General features: G+C 40.4%; 3 protein-coding genes across 4 annotated transcripts; 1 reads left to right on the top strand and 2 right to left on the bottom strand.

The window, feature by feature from the left end:
* Positions 1-1,798: 1,798 nt before the first annotated feature.
* Positions 1,799-3,638, bottom strand: HSPB2 (heat shock protein family B (small) member 2). The gene is made up of 3 exons (XM_081061634.1): positions 3,508-3,638; positions 2,916-3,065; positions 1,799-2,440 (listed from the first exon to the last, which is right to left on the bottom strand). Exons 1-3 carry the CDS (start codon positions 3,554-3,556, stop codon positions 1,986-1,988), a joined length of 654 nt encoding a protein of 217 aa, XP_080917760.1. The 5' UTR covers positions 3,557-3,638; the 3' UTR covers positions 1,799-1,985.
* On the top strand, positions 2,450-7,111 carry CRYAB (crystallin alpha B). 2 transcript variants are annotated; one of them, XM_081061636.1, is made up of 4 exons: positions 2,450-2,489; positions 3,853-4,251; positions 5,385-5,507; positions 6,766-7,111. In XM_081061636.1, exons 2-4 carry the CDS (start codon positions 4,051-4,053, stop codon positions 6,967-6,969), a joined length of 528 nt encoding a protein of 175 aa, XP_080917762.1. In that variant the 5' UTR covers positions 2,450-2,489; positions 3,853-4,050; the 3' UTR covers positions 6,970-7,111. The 2 variants fall into 2 exon arrangements, with proteins under 2 accessions (XP_080917762.1, XP_080917761.1); XM_081061635.1 differs by lacking the exon at positions 2,450-2,489 and having other exon boundaries at positions 3,681-4,251.
* Positions 7,112-22,538: 15,427 nt separating this feature from the next.
* On the bottom strand, positions 22,539-25,742 carry CFAP68 (cilia and flagella associated protein 68). Its single transcript, XM_081062289.1, is given in 5 exon segments — positions 22,539-22,707; positions 22,709-22,869; positions 23,113-23,179; positions 23,685-23,915; positions 25,588-25,742. Coding segments are annotated over 5 exon segments (525 nt in total). The 5' UTR covers positions 25,630-25,742; the 3' UTR covers positions 22,539-22,683.
* Between the last annotated feature and the right edge of the window lie 76 nt (positions 25,743-25,818).

The following is a 25,818-nucleotide window of genomic DNA, read 5'->3' as shown; positions in this document are numbered from 1 at the left end:
TAATAATTTTAGGTCTACATGTTGAATTTCAGATTGTGTTGTCAAAAGGCAGTGTGTTCAAGAGAGAGTTGTCTGGGTAATAATTGTTATGGAATGTCCTGTAAAATATGGGTAAAAGAATTAGGTATGTTTAGTTGGGGAAGGGAAGCCTTAGGAGGATAGGATGGTTATCTTTAAGTCATTCAGATGAAGAACCTCAAGTGAAAGAAGAATTGCATTTATTTTCTGGACATAACCAGAACCAATGGGCAGATGGTACTGAAATGCAGATTTTGGCTTAATAGAAGGAAGAATTTATAACAGATTTGTCAAAAAGAAAATGAAGTAGGCTACTTTATGAAGTTTTTAGTTCTATGTCACTCAAAATGTCCCAGAAGAAGTTCACTAATAATCTTGAAACAATTTGAACAGGGTGGGGATTTGAACTAAATCAAAGGTCTCAAATTTTTTTTCCTAGCTAAGGAACCCTTTCTTTTAAGTAAAGCTTATGTAAAAATCCCAGTTACAAAACAGATCAATGTGAAGCTGTTCTGATTGAAGTCTGAATAGGATCCTTTTATTATTTTTTTCTTCTCAGCTCGGTACTAAGATTCCTGAGAGAAAACAATAAAAGACCATAGTTTTTATAGTTTATACTTACAATGTGTATCCCCTATAGTGTATATTACTTGGGGTTTAACAAATATATGTTGAGCAAACAAATGGATATATCAACAGTTATTTCTCTGAAGCATGCTCTCCTTTTAAATTGATGGAAATCCTTTAATCAAGTGAGGGTTCTTACCCTGGGGGGGTCCACAGAGCCCTAAGAGGGGCATATGAATGGACCTTAAGAGCTGTATGAACCTATTCAAATTGTATGCCAAATTTGGGAGCATATATATTTTTCTGGTAAGAGGATCTATCGCTTTTGTCAGATTTTCAAATAGGTCTATAACCCAGCACAGCTAAGAATCCACCACTTTTAATTTAATGGAAGAATTTCAGATGTCCACTACAGCCTCATAAAAGGTATGTTTTGGGGCAGGGAGGTCTGGGTACTCTCCAAATCATACACACGCCTGCTCTCTTGATCACAGAGAGTAACTGAGCGGTCAGATACCCAGGGTCTCTTGCACACATCATACCTTTAGTAATAAGACTCATCTTCCAAAGCACGCTGCACTGGCCATCACCACCACACCAACAGCCCTGGACTCCCTTGCGTTTAGCCTGGAATGACGATGTGTGGGGTTATGATGCAGTGGTTCCCCTCTTGGTATGTTCCAAGATAGGAGGCAAATTTCTGTCATGGGCCTCCCCTGTGCAGAGGATAGTGGTTTGGTGATAATGGCAGAGATTCCTGTGTCTGTACCCTTGTGTATACATACTTGGTCCCTCAGAATCAGAGACCATTTTCAGTGGACAGACCTCAGGATGGGAAAACAGGGCTGTAGGCAATCCCCTCCAGCCAAAATCTGTTTTCCCAACCCCTACCCCAAATAAGCCAGACAGTCCGGAGACCCTTGTTTTTGTGTTTCTAATCACCAGCTCAGACAGTGCCCTCTGGGCTGTTTGGATGGCATATCCCTTTTCCCTCCCAGGATCACTCTCTCTTTTGTTGCATTGTGAGGAATTTGATCTGGAGCCAGTGTTCGCTTCTGGGTGTGCTCTCAGCATCCAAGTGCGAGCTCAGGGTTCTGTAGTGTTGGGTGCACCTAACTGAGGAGCGTTCTCTCTAGATGGCTATGACGTCTTCCCTCCCTGCCCACCCCATCCTCCAGGCCACAGAATCGGGAGCGGCACAAACAAGGCCCTGAGATTTGGGTTTATTCAGCTCCACCCAGAACTAAACCAAAGACTAGGACATGTCCCAAGGGACCAAACCATACATTGTGGCCCACGCACTTTTCCATTCCCCCAAGGATGCTGCTGCCTCTCCGGTGGTGGCAGCTGCTCATACCACTGCATGAGGGAGAAAGTGCTGGGTGCTGGGTCTGTGGCACTCAGGGCTCAACTCTGGCTGCCTCCTCCTCTTCCTCCAGATCAGGAGGTGCAGGGAGCAAGGAGATATAGACCTCATTGACCTCAGTGTCCAAATGTCGGCCACCCCGAGGCGCCTCCAGGTTAAGGATGCCATCATGTGAGAGAGCAGCACGGACCCGCCAGGGGTCAACATCAGCAGGCAGGACATAGGTGCGGCAGAACTCCCGGGACACGAAGCCGTGGCGGTCCAGGCGCTGGGGGTGCCGGGCAGACACCTCCAGCAAGTTGTCCACAGTCCTCACGGTCACCTCATCTGGGGTAAAGTGGCTCACGTCCAGAAATGCCTGGAACTTGCCCTCACTGAGCCTGAGCTCGGAGGCCCCTGCCCTGCTGCCCTCCCCAGCTCTGGTGGCCCGGGGCCGGACATAGTAGCCATGGTAGAGGGTGGGGGTCAGGATCTCTTCTGGTAGGAGGCCTGAGGGGCAGAGAAAGAGAAGGCAAGAGGCAGGATGAGGGAGCATGAGGTAGGAACAGGGTGAAATGAGAGCTGAGGACTGGGGAGAGCAGGAGGGGAGTCAGAAGTAGGTGGGGGGGGGGGACACAGCGACTAGAAGGAGGCAACCGGGCGAAGGGATTGAGAAAGGAAGTGAGATGGGGGCAGAGGAGGGCAAACCAAAGCAGAACTGGGTAAACAGAAGGGGAACAAGAGGCATCCTTAGGGGGGCAGGGGTCAGGTGTCAGAGCACTGCTCTTACCACTCTACGCTTAGGTCAGAAGGAAGGGGAAAGAGCCCTGCTTGGAGGGAGTGAGGGGGGAGCTGGGGTGGGAGATGGCTCGCCCCAGGAGTTCAGTTAAGCCCGGAGTGGGGTGGAGGCCAGCACCGTTGGGAGGTCAGCCCAGAATTTCAGGCGGTGGGGGTGGGAGGCAAGGGAGTGTCGTCTGTGCCATACCTTCTCCGAAGCGCTGCTCGCCCAGGCGGCTCGGGTTGGCAAATTCGTATTCGGCGGTGGCTGGGTGGGCATGTGGCACCGAGCGGCCCGACATGGTTGCAGATGTGTCAGAGGCCCCGGTCCGAGGTGCACCAAGACCCCACCAGCTGCCTGGAGAGCCAGGGCTCGGTCCGAGGTGGGGGCGGGGTCTACACCACCCAAAATAGTGTCGAGCCTCGGGGAGGGGCGGGCAGCGGGGCCCTGAGCGCCAGCCAAGAGTGTGTGACCAGCGCTGCCTGGACCCCCGCCCCCTCCCCTGCACACCCTTCAGCTGTCGCAGGGGACTCCAGAGGACAGCTGGGGGTCCTGGCTGGGGAGTGAGCTGGGGAGCGGCGACTAGCATTGGAGGCCCTAGACAGGCCTCGCCGAGACCCTCACAGTTTGCACATTGTCCACGCCACCTTGTCTCCTCCTTAGTCGCACCCCACTTCATAAAGCCCTCCTGGATTTAATGTTCTGCCAGCCTTATAAGGTGAAAGATGAACACTTTTCTACCTTTTCTTTGGGGTGGGGTGAGGGTTCTTCCTGCCCAGATTAATGTCAGGGTCCTTACCTGAACCCACATCAACCTTGAGCACCACACAGATGCCTGCCACTGACATATTGGTGATCACTGCTCTCCTCCAGGGACCCACAAAGAGTTAATGTCTCTGGGGCCCAGCCAAGGAAGATTCCAGTTCCTGCCCAGGCCCAAGATAGTTGCTGGCTGGATTCCCCTGGCTCCCTAGGCTGGAGAGGAGGAGGGGCACACCTCCTGCCTGCTTGGGATTCTTGACTCCGTCCCAGTCAAGGGGGGCGGGGGATGGGGTGGGGGTGGGGTGTGGGCAGAAAGCTAGTGAAACAAGTCCAGGGCAAGTCACTGGACAGCTCAGACGTGTTTGTATTTCTCTTTTCTTAGCTCAGTGAGTACTGGGTATGTGTCACACTGCCAAATCTCCGATCACAAGTCTCTATGAACGGGTGGTGAGCTAGGATAATAAAACCCCTGACATCACCGTTCCAGAAGCTTCACAAGACTGCATATATAAAGGGCTGGTTGTAACTGCAGCTGAAGGAGCTGACCAGCCAGCTGACCCCCAACAGTCACCAAGCCACCATGGATATTGCCATTCACCACCCCTGGATCCGACGCCCCTTCTTTCCTTTCCACTCCCCCAGCCGCCTCTTTGACCAGTTCTTTGGAGAGCACCTATTGGAGCCTGATTTCTTCCCAACTTCTACTTCCCTGAGCCCCTTCTACCTTCGGCTGCCCTCATTCTTGCGGGCACCCAGCTGGCTTGACACTGGGCTCTCAGAGGTAAGTCTCCCCTCTGTAGGACAGGAGAATTCTTTCTGAACCTTCTGGAAACATGTCTGTCTGCTCTACTTCTCCTGTCTGTCTAAATCTGGCTAGGTCTACGTGTCCTAAATCTCTTAGGCACTTGCGTGTCCTGCAGCGAAGAAAGATGAGGTTACTAGTTCCTCTGTCTCTCCCCCAGTCACCTGTTTGTCTTTGATGCTTCTCTGTACCTACTTACTACATCTTCCCCATGTGCTAGGAAGATCATCTGTACCCTAACTTCTAAGTAGGATGCCCCTTTCTAGTTTCATTCATAAGGATCTACAGGGAAAGAGCTGCCTTCAAACTCCTTTGCTCACCACTTCTAATACCTCATACTCCTGACAAATTTTATCGTCTTAAGTTTCAGACCAGGAGACAGCCCTACCTCATCATGAGTTTGTCATCCCCACTGAGTGGAGCTGGAGACAGCAACCGCTATTTTCTTCCTTCTTATTCCCTCTTCTGAGATTTTCTGAGTTTCTCAGGGCTGTGACAGGGCACTGGCCTGGGTCTAAGCCTAAGGAGGAAAGAATATAGGTCCAGTCTTAGGACCCCCACTTGTCCTAAGAGGGCTAGAGAATGGAGTGAACATTCAAGGTGGACAGACGCCGTCACAGATAACTCTCTAGTTTAAAAATATTCAAGTGTGAATAAATAGGAGCTGAGTGGGCAAGGGCTTTGGAAGGACAATCATGGCCAGCACAACATTCCAGATTGAGTGGGTGGGAAACTTGGCAGAGACCTGAGCAAGAAGAAGAGGCCTTTGTCTGACAGACAAATGACAAGGCCAGGCATTGGGGTCAGAGAGGCAGTAGAAGCCAGGCCCAGGCCCATCCTTGTGATTATTCCCCCTGGGTGGCCTGTCGTCTTCCCTTGTCCCTGTAAATAAAGTTTGATCCTGATGACCAAGTGCTGTGCCTTGGGTACCACTGTGGTGGCTCCCCTAAACCAGAGAATCATGTTTATTTAAAAAGGAATTTTTTGCCAAAAAGAGGAGACTAAATTATCTGCCTAGAAAGCAAGTCAGCAGAATGTTAAGACTGCACTACTAATCCACATTCCTACCATTTTTTTCTCCTACCCCTTCCTCTCCACCTTACTATTTCTAGATGCGTCTGGAGAAGGACAGATTCTCTGTCAACCTTGATGTGAAGCACTTCTCCCCAGAGGAACTCAAGGTCAAGGTGCTGGGAGATGTGATTGAGGTGCACGGCAAACATGAAGAGCGCCAGGTATGTAGCTTGTTTTCTCTTCTGTTCATTCATTTAGGGCGTACTATATGCCATCAGCCTCTGAGGCTGACAACATTTCAGTACTAAACCATTGCGGTCTGGAACAGGGACAGACCTGGCGTTGTTGTTGTTTCGGTCAGAGACATGATCTGTTGTTTGTTTTGATTTGATTGCCTTAGATAGGATAAATGGGCTTCCCATTTAAGCCAGTGGTCTGAAACCTTAGCCACGTTAGAATCACGAAGGGAATTTTTAAAAATTTCAGTGCTCTGGTATATCTCAGACCAATTAAATCAGAATTTTTAGGGATGGAACCTAGGCATCAACATTTTTATAAAGCTCCCTAGGTAATTCTAATGTATAGTCAAGGATGAAGACCACTGACTTAGGCATAGTGCTTGTCCGACACCTGGTTGCTTTTCATAATTACATTAACTGCATGTACCCCGAAGGCTCTTGAGTTTGGGATTTTTCTTTTAGATGTTCAGGAATCCTCTTCTGTTTAGCCTTTCTTAGTCCCGAACTACATGATCTGCCTAAGTTTCTGAGCTGTACTCAGCTCTTAATACTGTAGAGCCCATGTGGAAATCAGTTAATTAAGAGCCTGTCTGGATAAATGCTTGAGATTCAGCAGATATAAGGGTTAGGGTCAACTGCTCTTTAGCAGAACACTGAAGAATGGAATAACTTCTCATTACTTTCTGGGAAGGTTTTTTGATGGGTTTGCTTCTTTCCAATTGGTGATAACTGAGAACCTTATTCATCAAACAGTACAGTTTTAGGTCCTCAGCCTATTTCTGTTTTGTGTGTATGATTTTAGTTTGGGTCAGAGTCTCCCTGGATGAAGTCTTTTTTCTTTTCTTTTTTTTCCCCCTTAACGGTAGCAGTCCTATTGGCCTGGAACATTCTGGGACTTTCCCTGAAGAGTCAAGACAATTTCTAAGCTTCCTTAGGGATTCAGATCTTCAATGCTGGATGATATTCCAAATCCTGTAGGCCCAACAAACATAGATCTAATCCTCTGGGAAATACATCTAAACATATCCATGCCTCCGGGTTATGAAGTTTTGCCTGTTTCAGACTTCTCAGATTCTTACTGGTAGGAGTGACCACCTAGGCAGCTTCTTCTTAGTCCCAAACAGGACAGCTTTTTCTCATGTTGCCATGGTATTGGTCATACTTAAGGGGAAGGAGGATGTCTGTGGTGCTATTTTCCTGTTCTTATCTCTCTGCCTCTTTCCTTGTTCTCTTGGATTAGGATGAACATGGTTTCATCTCCCGGGAGTTCCACAGGAAATACCGGATCCCAGCGGATGTGGACCCTCTAGCCATTACTTCGTCCCTGTCATCTGATGGGGTCCTCACCGTGAATGGACCAAGGAAACAGGCCTCTGGCCCCGAGCGCACCATTCCCATCACCCGTGAAGATAAGCCTGCTGTCACTGCAGCCCCCAAGAAGTAGATGCCCTCTCTCTAATTGCATTTTTTAAAACAAAAAACTTTCCCCACCAGTGAATGGAAATCTTCTGACTAGTGCTGAAGCTTATTAATGCTAAGGGCAGGCCCAAATTATTAAGCTAATAAAATATCATTCAGCAACAGATAACTGTCTTGTGTTTGAATATTCCACGTTTACTTTTTTAAATGGACAAATACAGCACATCCATTTAATCATCACATTATGATTTAGGGGGCTCCAGAGTCAGAATGACTATCTCTACCACTTACTAATGGTATAAGTTTAGCAAGTCACTTAATCTTTCTAGCCTGTGGGACTTCCATTTATAACATGGGGGTACTGATTTGTACACTTGTTGTAAGGAGTAAATTAATGAGAAAAAGTAGTTAAAGCCCTTGGCAGGGTTCAAGGAGTTCCTCTCTGTCCTCCCTCTTTGATTTAGGCCCTCAGTTCCAACAACAAATCTGAATAAACTCTGGAAAACAACACATAAAAAGCCCTAGTGCCTCTCTGAAATTAATCATGTTTCCAGGGAGGAGATGGTACCATCCCACTGCCCATGATATTTGACATTTTCCTATTGATAAGGATTGCCTTCAGCTGATTCACAAAGGCAATTCAATAGGACTTGAGTGATTATCATCAAACAAGTCTCTCAGGTGTAGTCTCCAAATTACCCTGCAAATACCTATTAAAACCAGGACTGGGAAATACCCAATTCAATGACCCACCATAAAAAAGTTGCTTTAGAATTATAATTAATAACTGATCAATAAGTGAGTCTATTATTTAAACAAGGACATATTACTCTACAAAAACATCTTCATTTCATTTTGTTAGCCTAGACAAAACTTCTGATTCAATTAATGAAAAACAGCCCTGGTGTATGTTATGTGGCATAAATGTTTTTTCTTCTTTCTTTCTCTATCTCTGGGCTCATCATTCCCTACTCCCCAGGAGTTTTGCACTGGCCTCCATTTCATTTTCTACATCCCTCCCCAGTTCTAAACCAGGTTTTACAGTGATGAGTGGGGCTGCTGTCCTGTTATATTGGGTATCATCACAGTGCCACAGGATGGCTTATATAAGTTTGCAATCACGATGCTATGTCTGTGTCTCCCACCTCACTAAGCCCAGAGTTTCTATTCAACTACAGCCCCCCCAGAAGCTTGATGACCAGGATTCTCCCAGATTTTTCACAAATGGGAAAATCCCATAATAGCTTCCTGGCTTTAAGCAATGAGCTGGTTTCTTCCATCTTGGATTGAGCATTTTTAATCCCTTTATTCCGTAGAAGTCAAACTCATAGCTGCCACTGTTTGCTTCTAGACCTAGAAGCTAACGTGCCCATTTCCTGAATTTTATTTTTATTTATTTAAATATTTTGTTACTTATTTTGTTCATATTGTTATCTTCTCTGCTTTAAAAAACTCTATGATTGCTATGTGTTAGGAACAGAGGGATTGCATCAAACATGAACTTACTGTTCTATCTTGTCAAAAAGTCTGTCTCCTATTTTACTCTTCAGCCTACCACTTTTCTGAGACTGTATTTATAAAAGTGAAAGTTTTGCTAAATCTAATGGACACTTCCACTATTGTTGACGTTTATACTCTGCATTTGCTAATCCATTTGACTACCCACCTTTTCTTTAAATCTCATTTCCTTGGTTCCTGTGACATTGTGCTAAACAGGTTTTTCTCCCATCTTCCTGATCACTTCTCTTTTTTTATGAGCTCATCTTTCTCTGCCAGTAATTCAAGTTTGCCTTTCCAATAATTCTGTTGTTGGCCTTTTCCCATCCCTCTTTTTGATAAACTTATATTATACTATTAACTCCCATATCTTCAACTCTCACCAATGTGCTTCCATATTCTAAATTTATACTCCCATGCCAGATGTGTCCCCAGAGAACTAGAATTACATGTCCAACTACTTATCAAATGTTTGTTTGAATTCCCAAAGGCTCACAACTCAAAATACCTACAACTGTATTCATAATCTTCTGTCTCAATTTTTTTCTTCCTAATGTATTCCATATCTTGGTGAATCCCATAGTTCTATTTTATATATCTTAACCACTCATTTTTTATATTATATATAAGTTCACACAGTTGTCAAAACCAGAAATCAAGGAATTATTTGACCTATTTTGAAAACCAAAATAGACAGCAATAAAATCAACAAAAAGAAAAATGAAGGAATAACTTCATTTGAAAAGAATAACAAATATTAAACAAAGAGAAGCAGACATGTTAAAAAAATATGAATATGAAAAAACCATTTATACATATTAGAAATTAGCTGATGTTATAAATGCCATAAGGGACAAAGCTTCATATTTACAAACTGAAAGATAGCTGAGGAATTCACTCAGAATGGGGCAAGTTGTGGAAAAAAGGTATTAAAAAATCAGAACAGTTAAGATACATGGTAGAAAGAATGAGAAACTCCAATATGTATCCAAATAGGTGGTTTAGAAGAATTAATGGAAAAAAAATGGTAAAGCATTATTTGAACAGATTTTCCAGAATTGAAGTCAAACCTGAATCCTCAGATACTGACTGGGCAGGATGAACAATAGCAAATGTGAACCTACACAATATCACTGTGAAAATTCAAAATAAAGGGAAAATCTTAAAAGATAGGAAGACAAAAAGATACACTGACTATAAATGAATTACAAATAGACCGACAGCAGACTTCTCAGCATCAGTAAAGATCAAAAGCATATGGAGTAATGACTTCAAAGTGCTGATTGGGTAGGAATAGCTGTTAACCTGTGGTTTTAGTTGTCACTCAAAATAAAATGTTCCAGGAATGGCAAGGATGTCAATGTTGGAAAAATCTCTCAATATAACTTATTACCTTAATAGAGTAAAAGAAAATAAATCTTATGATTATAAATTATGTATGGTTCAGGCCCCGTATTTATAGGGGGGAAAATTCCTGTCTGTTAACAAACCAGGAATACAAGGGAGTTTCCTTAACTTGGTAAACATGATACAGCAATACCCCAAACCAACCATTATATTTACCAAAGAAAATTTGAATATACTACTTTTACAATTCTGAGCAAGACAAAGGTGCTCACTATCACTCCTAATATTTAACTTGGCATGAAAGGTTCTGGCTGATGCCATAATAAAAGAAAAATAATAAGAGATGTAAGAATTAGAAGAGAAGAGATGAAACTATCATAATCTGTAAATTATATAATCCTCTGCCAACATAACCCCAACAGACTCAACAGACAAACTATTGGAACCAATAACAGAGTTTGACAAGTTCGTAGGATACAAGCGTATAGAATACTATTCTGGTTATCTATTCCTGCATATCAAACTACCCCAAAATGTAGTAGCTTAAAACAGTAATCATTTTATTAGACCTTACTATTTTGTAGCACAGGGCTCAGCTGGGCAATACTTCAGCTCCTCGTGGCATTCACTGGGGTCACTTGGTGGTATTCAGCTGGTAGGTAGTCTGATCTTTAGGCTTTAAGATGACATGACTCTCATTCCTTAGCTTGGTGACAATGAGTGGAAGTCCGGGCTCAGCTGGGCCTCTCTCCCTCTCTTTGTAGAGTCAGGGCCTCTCTGTTGGGTTTCTCTGTCAGGTAGCTGGACTTCTTATACGGTGGCTCGGGGCTCCAAGGAGTGTTCCACAAGACAGTAAGTAGGAGCTGCCAGTTTCTTAAGGCCTGGGCCTGGGAATTTGCACAGTGTTACTTTTGCAATATTCTTTTGGTCAAAGCAGTTCCAGAACCTGCAACTATAGATTCTACATTTAAAAGGAAGGGGCATAGACTTCCACCTGTTGATGAGAGAAGTGTCAAGGAATTTGTGGCCATCTTGAGTTCTCCCCAGGAGACGACAAAAAGGGAGAAGATATACGCACTCTCTAAAATTTACAAGGAATTAATAGATGGAACATACAAAAGAACTCCTGCAAATCAAGAAAAGGACAGCTATTCCAATAAAAAAAAATGAACCAAGACTATACATAAGAAATTTATAGAAGTGAAAACCAAAAAGCCAAAATGCTTATAAAGAAATGCTGAAAATCATTAGTAGTTAGTGAAATGCAAATCAAAATAACAATAAAGTATCATTTAAAAGCAGGCTTTCTCCATATTGCATTACTGACATTTTAAGCCAGATAATTCCTTGTTGTGGGCTTTTCTGTGCATTGTAGGATGGTTACCAGAATCCCTGGCCTTTACCCACTGGATCCAGTAGACATACCAGTTATAACAATCAAAAATGTCTATAGACATTGCCAATTGTCTCCTGAGGGACAAAATTGCTCCTGGTTGACAACCACCACTTTATGCATCTATCAGCTTGGCAAAAAATAGAAAGCTGGATAATGCTAAGTGCTGGCAGAGATATGGCAACATAGAAAACCCCAGGCATTGGTGGTGGATGTGTGAGTGGCACAGCCATTCTTGAGAGCAACAGTCGATTTAAACATTTGCATACCTCATGACTCAGCAATTCAGCAAAAGGGTAATTTACACAGATCTATAAAGGGACATATATGAGAATACTCTGTGCAGCCTTGTTTGACAGTGGGGAGTTAGAGGCAAATTACAATGTGGTGGCAGAATACTCCACCTAACAACAGCAAAATACACATTTTTTTCAGTACACATGGAACATTCCATGGAGAGAGAGATCATACATCAGGCTACAAAACAAATCTTAATATATTTTAAAAGATTGAAATCATACAAAGTATCTTTTCAGATCACAATGAAATGAAACTAGAAATAACAGAAGGAAAAATAGAAATTCCCAAATTAAACAACACACCCTTAAACAATCATTGGAATAAAGGAAAAATAATCACAACAGAAATTATAAAATATATTGAGACAAATAAAAGAAGAAAACTGTGGGGGCACAGCCAGGCATGCAGTTTCCAGGCTCTCGGCCTCACGTGGAAAGGTGGTAGCTCAGGTAGTAAATGGCCGTCAACTGTGATTGGATCAGCTGTGTCTAGTTGGCTGTCAGCTGTAACCAGTGAGCCATTGGCCACTAATATAACTACAGTGGCTACGCTAGCAGCAAATAGGGGCTAGCAAGAAGATGGTGGCTGAGCTAACAAGAGCGGATTGCAGTTAGCAAGTGGGGTTGGTTGGTTGGCTGAAAAGCGGATGGCAGGTTGCGGGCGGATAGTGTAGCTCCTGCTTCCCGTATCTCCAACCCAGCCGCCAGCAAGAGTGTGCTGGTATGACTTCTCTATCTATGGCTCCATGAGTGTTCCGTTTTGGCCTCACCATATCCTGCATTCTTATGTGGGGAGCGGGACCAGAGACCCCGCATGACAATAACACAACATACTAAAACTCATGGGATGCAATAAAAGCAGTACTAAGAAGGAAACTTATAGCTGTAAACACATACATTTAAAAACAAAGATCTCCAATTAATAACCTAATTTTATCTTAAAGAATACAAAAAAGATGAGCAAACCTAACCCAAAGCTAACAGAAGAAAGGAAATAAAGATTTGAGTGAAATAAATTAGAAACTAGAAAAATAATAGAAAAAAATCAATGGAACCAAAAGTTCGTTCTTTGAAGAGATCAACAATGTTGACAAACCTCTAACTAGACTAAAAAAGAGAGAAAAATCAAATTACGAAAATTAGAAAATTACTACAGATTTTACAAAAGTAAAAAGGATGATAAGGTAGAGGCATGATCAATGTGCTGTACAACTGAAGCTAAAGTAGAATAATATTGTATGTCAACTATAAGAAAAAATGTATATATATGGTCACAGGAGGTAGAGTATAGCATAAGAAAGATAGTCAGTGGTATGGTAACAGTTATACAAAATGTCAGAGGGGTAGCAGTTTGGGGGAGGTGGTTATCACTTTGTGAGGGGTATAAAGGTCTAACTAGTATGTTGCTTTGTATACCTGAAACTAATAAAAAATAAAAATAAATAAAGAGGATTATGAGAATGCTATGAAAAACTATATGCCAGCAAATTGGAAAACACAGATCAAATGAATAAATCCCTAGAAACACACAATCTACCAAAATTTAATCATGAAGAAATAGAAAATATGAATAGACTTATCACTAAAAGAAAATGGATAAGTAATAAAGACATGTTAACTAAGAAAAGCCCTGGACCACATGGCTTCATTGATGAATTCCACCAAATATTTAAATAAGGATTAACACCAATCCTTGTCAAACTCTTCCAAAAAAATTGAGGAGGGGACACCTTCTTTTTTTCAAAATTTTTATTGGGGAATATTGGGGAACAGTGTGTTTTTCTAGGACCCATCAGCTCGAAGTCAAGTTGTTGGGTTTTTTTCCCCCACTTCTTCCGCCTCCCCCCACCCACTCCGGTTCAAGGCGTTGTTTCTCAGTCTAGTTGTGTAGGTAAGACACAGCTCCCTGGCCCATGATGGTGGTATAATGAGCCTTGTGCTCCCCCTGGCTGAGGCAGTAGGTTGCCGGTCGTTGGTTGGTGGTCAGCTGTTCACAGCAGCTCTCGCCAACTGCCAGCCACTCATGATGGCTGCAGACCACTCACGCTGGCCACCGGCTGCTCATGGCAGCACACTGTAGCCCACAGCCGCACACAGTAGCCCATGCCCACCGAGGAGGAAACGCTTTCTAACTCATTTTATGTGGCCAGCATTACCCTGACACCGAAGCCAGACAAAGACATTACAAGAGAACTACTGACCAATATCCCTTAAGAATACTGATGCAAAAATCCCCAACAAAATACTAACAAACTGAATTCAGCAGCATAATAAGAGGATTACACACCATGACTGTGGGGACAGTTTCCAGGTTCTCAGCCTCACATGGAAAGGTGCTGGCTCAGGTAGTAGATAGCCATCAGCTGTGACTGGTTGGGCATCAGCTGTAACCAGTTAGCCAATTAGCCACTGATCTAACTGCCGTGACTGCATTGGTTGTTTGGTTTGCAGGCAGAAAAGCGGACGGCAGGTTGCAGATCGTGTGGATCCTACTTTGTGTGTCTCGCCCATCCATCAGCGAAATGGGGGTGCAGAAAGACCCCTTGTTGGGGTACTGGCGGATGTTTGCTCCCTGTGTCTCCAACCCAGCCGCCAGAAAGAATATAGTGGTATGACTCCCCAATCTATGGTTCTGTTGGTGTTCCTTTTTGGCCTCACCATATCCTGCGTTCTTATGTGGGGAGCGGGACCAGAGACCCCACATGGCACCCTATGTGACAATGACCAAGGGAGATTTATTCCTGGAATGCAAAGTTGATTCAACATATAAAAAAAATCAATATAATACACCACATTATCAGTGTGAAGAAAAAAAAAACATAATGATCTAAATTAATACAAAAGAACCATTTAAGAGAATTCAATGCCCTTCCATGATAAAAATGCTCAACTAGGAATAGCAGGAAATTACCTAAACATAATAAAGACCATATACGAAAATCCTGCAGCTAACATCATACTTAACAGTGTAGATTGCAAGTCTTTCCTCTAAGATCAGGATCAATACAAAAATGTCCCCTTTCATCACTTCTATTCAATATATTATTGGAAGTTCTAACCAGAAATTTAGGCAAGAAAAACATCCAAATTGGAAAGGAAGAAGTAAAACTTTCTACATCTTATTTACATGTAGAAAACCCTAAAGAGTCACACACAAAAACTTGTTAGAACTAAGAAACAATTTCAGCAAAGTTGCAGAGTATAAAACCAACACATAAAAATCAGTTGCATTTCCAAGTGGAAATGAGAAAAAATAACTGAAGTAGCAATACTTATATCAGACAAAATAAACTTTAAAATGAAGAATATAACAAAAGACAAAGAAGGGCAGTACATAATAATAAAGGGTTTAATCTAACAAGAGGACATAACTGTAGTAAACATCAATTGCACCCAACATAGGAGCACCAAAATATATGAAACAGATATTGACTGACTTAAAGACAGAGATCAACAATAACACTATCATAGTAGAGGACTTTAACACACCACTGACAGTAAGAGACAGATCCCCCAGACAGAAAATCAATACGGAAACAGACACCTTAAATGACACATTAGACCAGTTGGATTTAATCAATATTTTTAGAGCATTTCACCCCAAAGCTGCAGAATATACACTCTTCTCAAGTGCACATAGAATATTTTCCAAGATAGACCACACGTTAGGTCACAAAACGAGTCTCAATAAATTTAAGAAAATTGAAATCATATCAAGCATCTTTTCTGATCACAGTGCTATAAAATTAGAAATCAATTACAAGCAAAAAACTGGAAAACACACAAGTACATGAAGGCTGAATAACGTGTTACTAAATAATGAATGGGTCAACAATGAAATCAAGGAAGAAATCAAAAGATACCTCGAGACAAATGAAAATTAAAACACAACATCCCCAAATCTATGGAATGCACCAAAAGCAGTTCTAAGAGGGAAATTCATAGCAATGCAGGCCTACCTAAAGAAACAAGAAAAATCTCAAATCAACAGTCTATCCTTACACCTAAGGGAACTGGAAAAGGAACAGCAAAATAAGCCCAAAGGGAGTACAAGGAAGGAAATAATAAAGATCAGAGTGGAAATAACCAAAATTGAGCCAAAAAGAACAATACGAAAAATTAATGAAACCAACAGCTGGTTTTTCAAAAAGATAACCATCTCGAATCATCAAAAAAAAAAGGGAGTGGACCCAAATTAAAAAAATCAGAAATGAAAGAGAAGTGACAACAGACACCACAGAAACACAAAAAATTTTAAGAAAATACTACAAGCAACTATATGCCAACGAATAGGACAATCTGTAAAAAATGGATATTTTTCTAGAAGCATACAACCTTCCAAAGCTAACTCAAGAAGAAATGGAAAATCTGAATAGACTGATTACTACCAGTGAAAATGAATCTGTAATCACTAAGCTCCCAATAAACAAAAGCCCTGGACCAGACGGTTTTACAGCTGAATTTTACCAAACAATCAAAAAAGAATTATCACCTGTTCTCTTCAAACTATTCCAAAAAATCCAGAAGGAGGGAAGGCTCTCAAACACTTTGTATGAGGCCACTATCACCCTGATTCAAAAATCAGACAAAGACATTACAAAAATGAAAATTATAGGCCAATATCCCTAATGAACATAGATGCAAAAATCCTCAACAAAATATTAGCGAACAGAATTCAGCAATACATTAAAAAGATCATACACCATGATCAAGTGGGATTCATCCCTGGTATGCAAGGGTGGTTCAACATCCACAAATCAATTAATGTGATACAACACATTAACAAAATGAAAAATAAAAATCACATGATCATATCAATAGATGCAGAAAAAGCATTTCACAAAATCCAGCAGCCATTTATGATAAAAATTCTTAGCAAAGTGGGAATAGAGGGATCATATTTCAACATAATAAACCCACAGCTAACATCATACTCAATAGGGAAAAGCTAAAACCATTTCCCTTAAGATCAGGAACAAGACAAGGCTGTCCATTTTCTCCACTACTATTCAACATAGTTCTGGAAGTTCTAGCCACAGCAATCAGACAAGAAAAGAAATAAAAGGCATCCAAATTGGAAAGGAGAAAGTAAAATTGTCATTATATGCAGATGACATGATACTATATATAGATAACCCCAAAGACTCCACCAAAAAACTATTAGAATTGATAAATGAACTTAGAAAAGTAGGATACAAAATTAATATTCAGAAATCAGTTGCATTTGTATCCACCAATAATAAATGATCAGAAAGAGAAATTAAGAAAACACTCCCATTTACAATTGCTTCAAAAACTATAGTTAGGAATAAATTAAACCAAAGAAGTAAAAGACCTGTACTCAGAAAATAATAAGATACTGAAGAGAGAAATTAAAGAAGATACAAATAAATGGAAACACATACCATGCTCGTGGATAGGAAGAATTAATATAGTTAAAATGGCCATACCGCCTAAGGCAATATATAGATTCAATGCAATTCCTGTCAAACTACCAATGACATTTTTCACAGAAATAGAACATATAATCCTAAAATTTATATGGAACTACAGAAGACCCCAAACAGCCATGGGAATCCTGAGAAATAAGGACAAAGTGGGAGGTATCACGATCCTGACATCAAATCATACTGCAAGGCTACAGTAATCAAAACATCATGATACTGGCATAAAAACAGACACATAGATCAATGGCACAGAACAGAGAGCACAGAAATAAATCCATATCTATGTGGTCATTTAATGTACAACAATGGAAGCAAGAATTTACATTGGGGTAAAGACAGTCTATTCAATAAATGGTGCTGGGAAATCTGAAAAAAATGAAGCTGGACAACCTCCTTACACCACATACAAGAATAAATTATTAAATGGATTAAAGACTTAAATGTAAGATCTAAACCATAAAACTCCTAAAAGAAAATATAGGAAGTAAATTTGCAGACATTACCCTAGGTAATATTTTTACTGATATAGCCCCTTGGGCAAGGGAAGTAAGAGAAAAAAGAAACATATGGGATTACATCAAACTAAAAAGTTTTGTCACAGTAAAGGAAACCATCAATGAAACGGGAAGGCTTCCTACTGAATGGGAGAAGATATTTGTCAATGATACATCTGATAAGGGGTTAATATCCAAAATTTATAAAAAACTCATTCAACTCAACACCCAAAAAACAAACAACCCAAATAAAAAATGGGCAGAGGACATGAAGAGACATTTTTCTAAACAGGTCATATAGCTGGCCAATAGACATATGAAAAAATGCTCAACCTCACTAGTAATTAGAGAAATGCAAATAAAAACCACAATGAGATACCACCTCACTCTAGTCAGAATGGCTATCATCAATAAATCAACAAACAACAAGTGCTGGTGCAGATGTGGAGAAAAGGGAACCCTTGTGCACTGTTGGTGAGATTGTACATTGGTGTAGCCACTATGGAAATCAGTGTGGAGGTACCTCAAAAAACTGGAAATGGAACTACCTTATGATCCAGCAATTCCACTCTTAGGTATATATCCAGAGAAATCCAAAACACTAATTCAAAAAAATATATGCACCCCTATGCTTATTGCAGCGCTATTCACAATAGCCTAGACATGGAAACAACTGAAATGCCCATCGGTAGACAACTGGATGAAGAACCCATGGTACATTTATACAATGGAGTATTACTCAGCTATAAAGAAGAATGAAATCTTACCATTTGCCATGATACGGATGGACCTAGAGAACATTAAGCTAAGCGAAATAAGTCAGACAGAGAAACACAAATACCATACGGTCTCACTTATATGTGGAATCTGAAGAATAGAATAAATGAGCAAACTAATCAGAAACAGTCTCAGAGATAATAGCAAAAAAACTGAAGATTGCTAGGTGGGAAGGGGGTGGGAATGAGGGAGAAAGTGGAGGGATTAGAAAGCACAAATTAGTAACCACAGGATTGCCATGGGGATCAGAAAGACAGCATGGGGAATATAATCAATAATGCATCCGATGGGTACATGTCTTATTAGGGAGACCACTTCATGGACCGTGTAGGTGCCTGACCTCTGCACTGTAAACCTGAAGCTGAAGCTGAATAATACTGAATGTCAACTATAATTTAATATACATATATATAGTCATAGGATGTGGAGTACAGCATAGGGAATAGAGTCAATGGAATTGTAACAGGTATATATGATATCAGAGGGGTAGTAGATTGGGGGAGGAAGGTTATCACTATGTCAAGGGTGTAAATGTCTAACTATTACATTGTTTTGTACACCTGAAACTAATAAAAAAAAATCCATGGTATTTCTATATACTAACAATGAATAATCTAAAAAGAAAAATTAAGAAAACAATTCAAGTTACAATAACATCAAGAAGAATAAAATACTTAGGAATAAACTTAACTAATGAGGAAAATACTTGTGCGCTGAAAACTATGAGACATTGTTAAAAGAAGTCAAAGATGACACAAATAGAAAGATATCCATGTTTATAGACTGGAAGACATATTATTATCAAGATATCAATACTAGTTAAAGTGGTCTATAGATTCAATGCAACGCCTATAAAAATCCCAACGATTTTGTTTTGTTTTGTTTTGTTTTTGCAGAAATAGAAAAATCCATCCTATTTGGATATGGAATCTCAAAGGACCCCAAATAGCCAAAACAATCTCGAAAAAGAACAACAAAGTTGGAAGACTCAGACTTTGTGATTTCAAAACTTATAACAAAACTATAGTAATCCATACAGTGTGGTCCTGGCATAAATTCAGACATATAGACCAATGGAATAGAACACAGAGCCCAGAAATAAACTCTCCCATATATGGTCAAATGATGTTTGACAAAGGCACCAAGACCATTCAATGGGACAAGGACAGTCTTTTCAACAAAATGGTGCTGGGAAAAGAATGAAGTTGACCCTTACCTGACACAATATACAATTACCTTATATATTATGCAATGTACAAAAATGAACCCCAAAAGGATCAAAGAGCTAAATCATAAGAGCTAAAACTATAAAACTCTTAGAAGAAAACATAGGGACAAAGCTTCATGACATTGAATTTGGCAATGATTTCCTAGATATGACTCCAAAAGTTTAGGCAACAAAAGAAAAAACAGATAAATTGGACATCATCAAAATTGAAAACTATTATGCATCAAAGGACACTATCAAAAGCGTGAAAGGACAAGCACACAGAATGGGAGAAAATATTTACAAATCATATATCTGAATAGGGATTAACATCCAGAATATATTAAGATAAAGAATCCTGACAACTCACCAACAAAAAAGCAAACAACCCAATTCAAAAAATGGACAAAGGATTTGAATAAACATTTCTCCAAATACATTACACAAATAGTCAATAAGTACATGAAAAGATGCTCAATATCACTATCGATTAAGGAAACGCAAATCAAAACCACAATGAGGGCCGGCCCGGTGGCTTGGGCAGTTGGAACTCTGTGCTCCTAGCTCTGAGGGCTGCTGGTTCGATTCCCACATGGGCCGGTGGGCTCTCAACCACAAGGTAGCAAGTTCGATTCCTCGAGTCCCACAAGGGATGGTGGGCTGGCAGTGCCCCCTGCAACTAAGATTGAACACGGCACCTTGAGCTGAGCTGACGCTGAGCTCCCAGGTGGCTCAGTTGGTTGGAGTCGAACCTCAACCACGAGGTTGCTGGTTTGACTCCTACAAGGGATGGTGGGCTGTGTCCCCTGCAACTAACAATGGCAACTGGACCTGGAGCTGAGCTGTGCCCTCCACAACTAAGACTGAAAGGACAACAACTTGAAGCTGAGTGGCAGCCTCCACAATTAAGATTGAAAGGACAACAACCAGGACTTGGAAAAAAAATCCTGGAGGTGCATACTGTTCCCCAACAAAGTCCTGTTCCCCTTACCCAATAAAATCTTTAAAAAAACCCACAATGAGATACCATTTTACACCCACTAGGATGGCTATTATAAAACACAAACAAAAACAAAACAGAAAATAAGTCTTGGTAAACATGTGGAGAAAGTGGAATCCTTGTGCAACTGCAACTGGTGGGAATATAAAAAAGTACAGCCACTGTGGAAAACAGTGTGGTGTTTCCCAACTGTTAAAAAGAATTACCATATGACCCAGCAATTCCACTTCTGGGTATATACGCCAAATAACTGAAAGCAGGAACTTAAATATTTTACACCAATGTTCACAGCAGCATTTTATTCACAATAGCCAAAAGGTGAAAACAACCAAGTGTCCATCAGCAAATGAATAGAGAAGCAAAATGTGGTATATACATAGAATGGAATATTATTCAGTCTTAAAAATGACACATGCTATAACATAGATGAACCTTTAAAATATACTAAGTGGAATAAACCAGACACAAAAAGACAAACATTATATGATTCCACTTATATGAGGTACCTAGAATGGGCAAATTCATAGAAACAGAAAATAGAATAGAGGTTCCAGGGGTTGGGAGGAGAGGGGAATAAGGAGTTATTGCTTAATTGGTACAGAGTTTCAGTTTGTGATGATGAAAAAGTTCTGGAGATGGACAGTGGTGAGGATTGTACAACAATGTGAGTGTACTTCATGCCACTGAATTGTATACATAAAAATAGTTAAAATGATAAATTTTATGTTATGTATATTTTATCACAAAAAAATTGTGCTGGATACATAGGGAATAGAATAAGATATATAACACATAAACATAAAATATGTGCTTCTAAAATAGTATTCATATCGAAAGAACACACACCAATGAATTATTAAAATTAATAAGAAACAACTCAAATTCTAATACTGATCTAACAATACAATGCAATTTCTATCAACATCCAAACAGTATCTTTCTGTAGGAACTGACAAGGTGATCCTAAAATTTATATGGAACTGCAAAGGGTCAAAAACAAGGTGAAAGGATCTGATCCATTAGATTTTAAGGCTTGTAAAATTATTGTAATTAAGATAGTGAGATAATTAAGGCATTATAGCTAAGATAGGATAAGGAATGACAATTAGGCCAATGGAATACAATAGAGAATGCAGAAACAGAACTAAGAGTACACAGACAGTTGATTGAAGAGCAGTGGAGAAAGTATATCTTTTCAATAACGAACGCTGGGATAGACATATAGACAAAAATGAAACTTAGTCACTACCCAACATCATAGTCAACATAAATTCCATATCTATAACATAAAATAATAAAGGCTTGGGAGGTAATATATACTATATTGTCATCTTAAACATGAGACAAAAAAATAGGAAAATGCTGATAAGTTTTGCCATTTTAAAATTAAGACTGTTGTCTCCCTGTGTTCACTAATCCTAAATAAATCACAACCTTTTCTCAATCCCTATCAGTCCTCCACTTTGAAAGACCCATCTTAAACTTAAACCAACTGAGCCCTTATCCCGAATTTCTGAAAATACCTTACCCTAACATTCCCTTTTGAATCATTAACAAGACTGTCAACTTGATGTTCCTCGCTACAGGTTTAATAACTCACGCTTGTTTGATCAACAAGTTTCTGTGGTGATCTTTGTGGGGAGTCAAAAATTGACAGTCTTATCTTTTTGAAACATAAATGGAGTCTTAATAGAAGAAATGATGTAATTTCTGTGACCTGCCCCAAAATTAATTTTTAAAAAATAGAGAAAGTAGATAGGGGGGATAAAATTGGTCATAACTTTTTGAAGATGGGAGTTCTTTATAATATTCTGTCTACTTTTGTATGTTTTAAATTTTCTATAATAATCAAAAAAGTTATTTTTCTTTTCCTAGTCCTTTAGAGGGATGTTTCTTAAGATCACAATAAAGTTACACTATATCACCATGACTACCAGGCTCACGCCCAGAAATCATCTAGCCAAACGTAACCTAAGTCATACTGGATTTTGTAGTTCTGCTACTGATGGAAGGCAGGGAAGAGCAGAGTGGTTGCAGATTTTAGAAATAATCCTTTTTAATGCTCTCCCACAACACCCCTAATGTAGAACTAAGAGTAGATGTAATCAACTTAAATTTTACATTTAAATCTTGGTTAAAACCAAAAAAAAGGGGGGGTAGAGAACATTTTCTGTGCTTTATTTATTCAGAGAGTGAAATTGCGCTATAGTCTGCTACATTCTTGGTTGTGCTTAGAATTTGATCCCTCCAACATTCTACTCTGAAAAAATGAAGCTTCTTATTCTTTCTTAGAATCCTGGACCCTGAAATTGGCAGTTATTTTGATTACACACACACACACAGTGATGCCCAACATGAGGTTTTGAATAGCTACTCATATAAGTTGACTTTTCTGTGCATTTGTATCGAGGAGGATCCAGCTCGGGTTGATGTCCTGGAAACCAGTGAGGCTCTCGTTTATATCCTGAGGGAGGAGAAAAGAGAAGCAAAGACAAGTGGAATCAGTCAATAGCAAGGAGTCTTGGTAGCCAACCTCACTGTTATTTCTAAGGGAATAGAGAATGACTCCTGTCAAAACTGAGAAAACAGAAATCGTCCACTCATTCATACACTTATTCACTCATTCAGCTTACTTTAAGTTCCTTCTACATTCTAGGCCTGAGTTGGGTCCTAAGAACATAAAAATCAGAAAGAACTGTCCACCTACTATGGGTTGAAAGTGGCATTTTGTTGTTGAAGCTTGTACCATATGTTGTTTCAAAGTAGTGTCCAAACTGGAAAGAAAAAGTAATGTTAAAAATATAGGAGTCTATAACCAATATTGGGAAATAAAAGACACAGCGACATGAATTCTAACAGGCTCTGTCATATTTTAAATTGACTAGAGTTCTATATGTCCTACTAACTTCCATAACCTTTGTATGTTTGTTTGTTTGTTTAGGAGAGATATAAGGGCAAGATACGAATAAATGACAAGTCTAGGTAAATAAGGACCAGGGGAAAGGCTAGTCTGAGTCAGAAGACATTATATGTTTTCTGTAGATGAATAAAGTTTAAACAGAAGCAAGAGAAAGAGTACTACCCACGCTTTTATTACCTTACAATAATTAATATTCAATTTGAGATTAAAGTGGGATAGGCTAAGGACTGCTGCCCTCCCCAAACTACTTCACTGAACAGAAGCCTGACAGAACTCAGCATTGGAAGTTATCAGATTCCTGCCTCTCAAATAGCCACTGGTATTTCTTTTGCTAACAGAAGGAAACAAAGTTGGAGTACCTGGGAAGGCAAGGGTTTGGGCTGCACAATATTCCTTAGGTCATATCTTTCCTGGTTCCAGTTGCCCATAAGGGTGCGGTTTGAATAGGCATTCTCATTAGTGGTACATCTCCATCCATACTGGAAAAACTTGGACATATCATTCCAATCTGTCCACACTTCAGCGTGGCCATCTGCATTAATGAGGCTGCCATAGTGTGGGTTTGCAAGGAAACAGGTGAGGAACTGTCTCTGGGAAAAGGTAAGAATAGAAAAGCTTGTTGCACAAACCAGAAAGCAGAAGAGGCATCCCTTTCTCATTCTTGGCCAAGCGTAATATAAGCACATCTTACTATGGATCTAGGCTTTCCCGCCAATTTAATTGTAATTCTGTTTCTTTTTCTCCAGGTCCACGAGTTCTTTCACCTATCCTCTCACTCAGCAGTAGTGGATTACTATATGGATTAAATACTACCCCTCAAAAAGGGAGGGAATTTTAGTACACCCAATACTATATGGAGAACCAGCTAAATGTTCAGCTAATTTAGAGATGTGGGAATTTAAGGATTAGGAGTATTGCTATAGTCAAAGAGAATAGGGAGAAGCGAGAGTTGGAAAACTAGATAACACAATAAGTGATCACTAAATAATAGTTTCCTTCCCTCTAGGCCCAGTTCAAATACATTTATTCCATATGCCTTCTCTTGTTAACTTCTCATTTGTCTCACACAGAACTTACGTTCATATCTTTCTGTATTTATAACTTTCTACCATGTGTTAAGAGTTCTTGAAGTATGTGTTGAATCCCCTATGCCGAATTGTACATCCTTGTGGGCAGGATGTGTTTTATTCATTATCACACCCTCTCCTTCTGCCTGTCCTTCCAATCAACAGTGCTTTGCACATACCAGATGACCAATGTTTGAATTTCAATTTTTTGATAGAAATCAAAACCCTAACCATTTTTTTTTTTTGTCCAAAAATTAAGTCTGGCCTCTTGGCTTAGGAGGAAGACAATACCTTCCCCGAAGAAGAGTAATTTGATGCTGAGTAGCTTCTGTTCGAAGATTCTATAGGAGAGTAACAGAAAACCTTACTCTTCTGGTCCATGTTCTTTAAAAGAGATGTCACCAAACCTGGCTCTCCCAGTTCTCCAAGCAAAGAAATAATGTGGATCAACCAGATCACCATGAACAGACGGCCATGATTTGGGAGTCACCACCCATCCACCTTTCCACAGGTAGGGACAAAGTCAATACTGTAAGTTTAAAAGCAACTGTCCTCACATCACGTGCCTTTGTGAAGCTAGATGCATGTAGTGATGTCAACAAACAGCATGATGATTAAAGAGTAGCTGGTCCCACAAAGTCCAGCAGGCCTAGTACTCAGACTGTAGACCAAGGTGACACTGTCCTGGGACTGTAAGGACAAACGTCACTATCCACTCAGTTGTCCACTCCTGGAACCTGTGGTTTATCTTTGACTCTGATTTCTGTTTTAACCCCTTACATCCATCCAAATCACTAGGTCTTGTTTATTTCTGAATCAGTCCACTACTCTCCATCTCTACCGCCAAGATCCATTTCGGGTCACTATCAGCCCTAGTCTCTATTACTGCAGTAGCCTCCTATCTGATCTTGCCATCAGCCTCGTTCTTCTCCAATCCTTCTCCAGAAGAGAGCTGGACTTTTGAAAATCTGTGTCATCTTCCTATTTAAAATCTTTTGAAATCACTCCACTCATAGCACGGCATCCCACTATATCTGAATTGCCTCTTTTGTTGTGTATCCTTCACCAGACTACAAGCTCAGTGAAATCGTAGACCCCATTTTGCTCATCCATATACCTATCTAACCACCCTCACAGTGACACATAACAGGCACTCGTATTTCTTGAATAAATAAAAGGCAGAAGATAGAGGCACCTGGAGCAATTCCGAGCTGCTGAGACAATGGGCAGCAGCCATTTCGGATGAGATGAAGACTGTTATAAAATCCTCTGTGACACGAACATGAAGAACACAGCTTAACCTCTGCTTGGCCTCAGCCCTGCCCCGCTTCCTTCACTGCCCCACTTGCCTCACTTGTGACCTCATGCAGGTGTAACGAAATCGCTCAAGGCAGTCCTCGAGCTAAAAGGCATTTATTTTGACATT

This window comes from Rhinolophus hipposideros, assembly GCF_964194185.1.
Source record: "Rhinolophus hipposideros genome assembly, chromosome: 10".
Taxonomy (NCBI): Eukaryota; Metazoa; Chordata; class Mammalia; order Chiroptera; family Rhinolophidae; genus Rhinolophus; species Rhinolophus hipposideros.
This window is presented reverse-complemented; position numbering and strand designations above follow the sequence as displayed.